Source organism: Siphateles boraxobius, unplaced genomic scaffold (genome assembly GCF_051911475.1).
Source record: "Siphateles boraxobius isolate OS27281-9 unplaced genomic scaffold, OSU_SipBor_1 261, whole genome shotgun sequence".
Lineage (NCBI taxonomy): Eukaryota > Metazoa > Chordata > Actinopteri > Cypriniformes > Leuciscidae > Siphateles > Siphateles boraxobius.
The window spans coordinates 177,501-182,500 of NW_027508878.1; the positions used below are offsets into that span (position 1 = coordinate 177,501).

The window sequence follows — 5,000 nt, forward strand, 5'->3', positions numbered from 1 at the left end:
AATGTGGAAATGTGTGTACTTCAGAATGAACCCCATGGGTTTCAACACATTCACTACACTAAAAAAAATCATGTTTTTGGTTTAAAACTTCTAATGTAGCTTGTCTGAGATTACAAAATATATAAAATATGAGAAATTATAAACTAGCTCTAACCCATGATCTTAGATCCTTAGAATAGGGCCCATGTTATTATTATTTTATTTACTTATCTCTGTTTTGAGTATTGTTATCTGTATTGTAACACACTCTTTCATCGTCTTCCTTTTTGTCTCATTTTTTGTTTGTAACATGTTTAAAAATTAAGATTTTTTTTTTTTTAATAGGGTTAGTGTTTTCCCATGATCCTCAGCTCACCAGGTACTCCTCGGTGCCGTAGAGCGACACGAACTGCTCGTCGTCCTCCAGCTCGCGCGCGGCTCCGAAGTCTGTGAGTTTGTACACGGACCGGCCGTCCTCTCCGATCACACGCATGATGTTGCCCGGCTTGATGTCTCGATGCACGATGCCGTACTCCCTCAGGTGGTTCATTCCTGCCACTGTCACATGACCACACTCGGGTGAGATTCCCATAATGCACCTGAAGTGTGTTTGCCCCTTAAGAACGCCCTCAGGCTCCCCTTAAAGGGTTAGTTCATTCAAAACATGTGCTTTATGTGTTTATATGGAAAACAGCAACTTTAAAATGAGATTATGATAATAAGCGTCTCGTTAGAAGACTTGGACTGAAGCTGAAGTTTTTAAAACCGTATGTTATACTTAGGAAAACGACAGTTTAGGGGCTTTACGCAACACTTATGGTTTTAAGAGATTGCTTAAGGGAACAATAGATACTTAAGGGACGTGTTTAGGGTGTATGACGTTTCATCTAAAGAAGAGACACTTCACGGTTATTTTTTGCAACACTCTTAAGTTTAAAGGGTTCGTTCACCCAAAAATGAATCTTCTGTCAGTGATTCCTCGTGTTGTTCAACCCCGGAAGACTTTCCTGCATCTTCTGCGTGTACGTCAGAGCGAATGACATGGAATGACATTATTTTTGTTTTTTTGCGCACAAAAAGTATTCTCGTCGCTTGATAAACTTCAGCTTGAGCCACAGTAGGCACTTGGACTATTTAACGATGTCTTTACTAAATAAGAATAAATAAGCTATCCATTGAGTTTGTTATGATAGGACAATATCTGGCTGAGATATAACTATTTGAAAATCTGGAATCTGAGGGTGTAAAATAATCTAAATACTGAGAAAATCTCCTTTAAAGTTGTGCATTTATGTTCGTGATTTGCTGCATTAACTCACAAAAATAAATGTTTTATATATTTACGGTAGGAAATTTAAAAAATATCTTCATGGAACATGATCTTAATATCCGAAAGATTTTTGGCATAAAAGAAAAATGGATCATTTTGACCCATAGGATGTACTGTTGGCTACCGCCACAAATAAACGTGTGTTTGTGTCACATATGCAACACCCCTTAAAGCTGCAGTGTGTGATTTGTAGCGGCATCTAGTGGTGAGGTTATGAATTGCACCCAACAGAAGTTACGGTGGCCGACAGGAAGTGATGTTGGCGGATGTGAGTCAGGAATCAGAGAGAACACGCTCTGTTCTCTCGTCTCGTGTGTGTGTGTGTGTGTGTGTGTGTGTGTGTGTGTGTGTGTGTGGTGTGTGTGCAGAACTCACCGACGTCCTGCAGAACGAGCAGGAACTCGTCCTCCGGGAGCCCGTAAGCGTTGGTGGGCTCCTCCAGGACGGTGTACAGGCTCCCGCACGGGCAGTACTCCATCACCAGCACCTTGTGCCGCGTGTTCGACTGACAACACACACCAGCGTTCACAATCACAATCACAGCAGAACACACAACACACACCAGCGTTCACAATCACAGCAGTGACGTTTGGTGTCATAGAGAGCCGGTGTTACAGCTTACACACACACACATGAGGAAGTGAAGCAGGGAAGAGTCCAGCAGTGACTTTGTGTTTAACTTCAGAATTAAACAATAAAATCTCCTGATAACTTACTCTCTCTCACGTCATCCATGATGTTCATGTCTTTCTTTCTTCAGTTGAAAAGAAATGAAGGTTTTTGAGGAAAACATGAGGATGTTTCTCCATATAGTGACTTCAATGGAGTCCAAAGGGTTCAAAACCGCTTCAAAGTCTCGACACGATCCAGCCGAGGAATAAGAGTCTGATCTAGACAAACCAGCGCACATTTTATAAACAAATACACATTTATATACTTTTAACCACAAATGCTGGTCTTGCACGAGCTGTGAAGCGACACACATTACGTAATCAGGTTGAAAGGTCACGTGTGTTCTGGTTCAGAAATGTAGGATAGGGCGAAAAACTCCCTCTCATTTTCTCCTGCAACTTCAAAATCGTCCGACATCGTTGTTTTACCTTTTATTTTAATTATTTATTTTTGTAAATGGCGTTTGATTTAGTCTTTGTAAACACTAGATCTGTTCTTACGCCTATGTCACGCTTGACCTTTCACCCTGATTACGTAATGTGCGTCGCATCACAGCTCGTGCAAGACCAGCATTTGAGGTTAAAAGTATATAAATGTTTATTTAGTTATAAATGTGCGCTGGTTTGTCTAGATCAGACTCTTATTCCTCGGCTGGATCGTGTCGAGACTTTGAAGCTGCACTGAAACTCACATTTGGACCTTCGACCCGTTGGACTCCATTGAAGTCACTATATGGAGAAAATCCTGGAGTGTTTCCTTTAATTTCTTTTCGACTGAAGAAAGAAAGACATGAACATCTTGGATGACGTGTTTGTGAGTAAATGATCAGGGAACTTTAATTCTGAAGTGAAGTAATCCTGTAAAGAAGTTGTGTGTGTCTCACCTCCTCCTCGACGGCGAAGAGCTTCACGATGTTTTTGTGGTTGAGTTTCTTCAGCACCTCGAACTCCCTCATCTGGACGTCCAGCGGCCGCAGAAAGCTCAGGTTATTGAACACTTTCACCGCGTACAGATCGCCCGTTTTCTGCAGAGAGTTGTATATAAAGTTCACATCACTCTCAGAGTTCAGAAACATGCGCTGAGGAATCAAACGATTCACTGACTCAAAATCCCTGTGTGAGAGATTCAGAGTGAGGTTTAAAAAGTTTCCCAGCTAACACAAACATTCAGTTTTATAAATGTTCTAAAAGCGTTTCTTCTTGGTTATATGAACGTTACGGGAACAGTAACATTGTATCATTCTTCAAACATTATGGAACGTTACTTTTGAATTTGAACGTTCTGAAACTAGTAGAAACATTTAAAAACCGTTACATTTAAAAACCGTTACATTTAAAAACCGTTACATTTAAAAACCGTTACATTTAAAAACCGTTACATTTAAAAACGAACATTCTATTAATGTTACTGGAAGAACGTTTGTTGCTAGCGTTCCCTGTTCTCTGGGTTCTGCTTTGAGGGGGATTAAGCCCAGATGAAGGACTCAAACACAGGTTTCCAGCACACGTAACGGACGTACGGGCTAGCGAGTGAGTGATAGAGATGCAGTCGCGGATACCTTGTGCCGGCCGCGGTACACGTTAGCCGTAGCGCCCTGACCCAGCAGGTCCGACATCATCCACAGGTAGTTCGCCGTACTCTGCATGATGACTGTAGTTTCACCTGAAACACATCAGCATATTCATGAGAACAATCCATGATAATCTACCATGACAATTATTCAGTACTAAAGTCATTTTTCAGGTATTACCCAGAAAACAGGGAACGTTCTGTCAAAGTTATCTAGTCTTTTATAAAGATCTCAAAACATCATGGAACGTTTTATTTAGACTTTTTTTTAAATGTTTCTACTTGTTTCAGAACGTTGAGATTCAAAAGTAACGTTTTATAATGTTTGAAGAATGATACAATGTTACTGTTCCTGTAACGTTCATATAACCAAGAAACGCTTTTAAAACTGGAGGTTCAGAAAACATTCAGTAATAACGTTTTCATAACTTAATGGGAACATTCGCAAAACATTCTTAGGACATAGTCAAACCTACATTATTCAGACTCCTTCAACATTTCTCACATCATCACAGTTTATTTCACTATATTTTAGAAAATGGCAATAAAATGACGAGTTATGAACTCAGTGGATATTTGACTGGTTTTGTCCGTCCTTCTGTTAGACTCTCACACATGAATTATGTTGAATATCTGTCAGCTGTTAAATTTAACTACACAATTAGATAATACCAGTTTAGCTCAACCAGTTACCAAGCAATGCTTCATGTTGTTCAGTCTGTGGTGTAAAAAGGTGCATTAGTTATTAAAGAAAAAACACTTCAGCAAAACATGATCAGCTCAAAGTGTCCCAATCATTTTTGCTCCCAAATGTTTTACTGGTAGTCACTGTATGAAGAATATTGTGTATAATATGTCACAGTTTACTTTATTTTGCTCTCTTCACTTACATAAATGAACTATAGTGTCCTGCACACACTAGTGAAAAAAAAAATCAGAATTATATCTGGTTTCTGAATAATTTCTGGTGTGACTGTATATCTTGAATGCAGTGGCAGCCCAGCTGTCTCGTTTCGTAACACTTTAGCTTTCATTTCGATAATAACGTGCATGTTTGAGCCTCTAATGATGAGGATATTGTGAAATCAGCTGCGGGATTGTTTTCACCGTGACGTCACAGATCTGCGGGAATTTCCCGCATCATCGCGTGATTCTTCCGCCCTTTTAGCGTGAAACTAAAGTAAAAATCTGTCAAATTAGAGCTAAAAGGAGAAGCGAGAGAGAATCGTGATGTTTATTTCATCTGTACGGATCGTTACGACACCGAACCTAGCGAAACTGAAAGTACATTGAATATTCTGACAGAATAAAGCGGTTTATTATCGTGCTGTGACATTATACGTGATTAAACAGATCGAGGAATATCCCGCACTGAACACAAGCATGCTTTTATTATATTAAATAAAATAATAAATACACATCATATCAGTCTAAACATTGCGTTGTTCCG

The 5,000-nt window shown here is 39.6% G+C and overlaps 1 protein-coding gene across 2 annotated transcripts in view; it reads right to left on the reverse strand.

Annotated features, from left to right (window-relative positions):
* Nucleotides 1-5,000, reverse strand: part of tbk1 (TANK-binding kinase 1) — a 23,194-nt gene that overhangs the window by 17,873 nt on the left and 321 nt on the right. For both annotated transcript variants that reach the window (XM_077245463.1, XM_077245462.1), the window contains exons 2-5: nucleotides 3,540-3,643; nucleotides 2,865-3,005; nucleotides 1,685-1,814; nucleotides 356-537 (exon numbers count right to left, since the gene is read on the reverse strand). In XM_077245463.1, coding sequence (XP_077101578.1) covers nucleotides 356-537; nucleotides 1,685-1,814; nucleotides 2,865-3,005; nucleotides 3,540-3,626 — 540 coding nt within the window. In that variant the 5' untranslated portion in view covers nucleotides 3,627-3,643. The remainder of the gene's footprint in view (nucleotides 1-355; nucleotides 538-1,684; nucleotides 1,815-2,864; nucleotides 3,006-3,539; nucleotides 3,644-5,000) is intronic.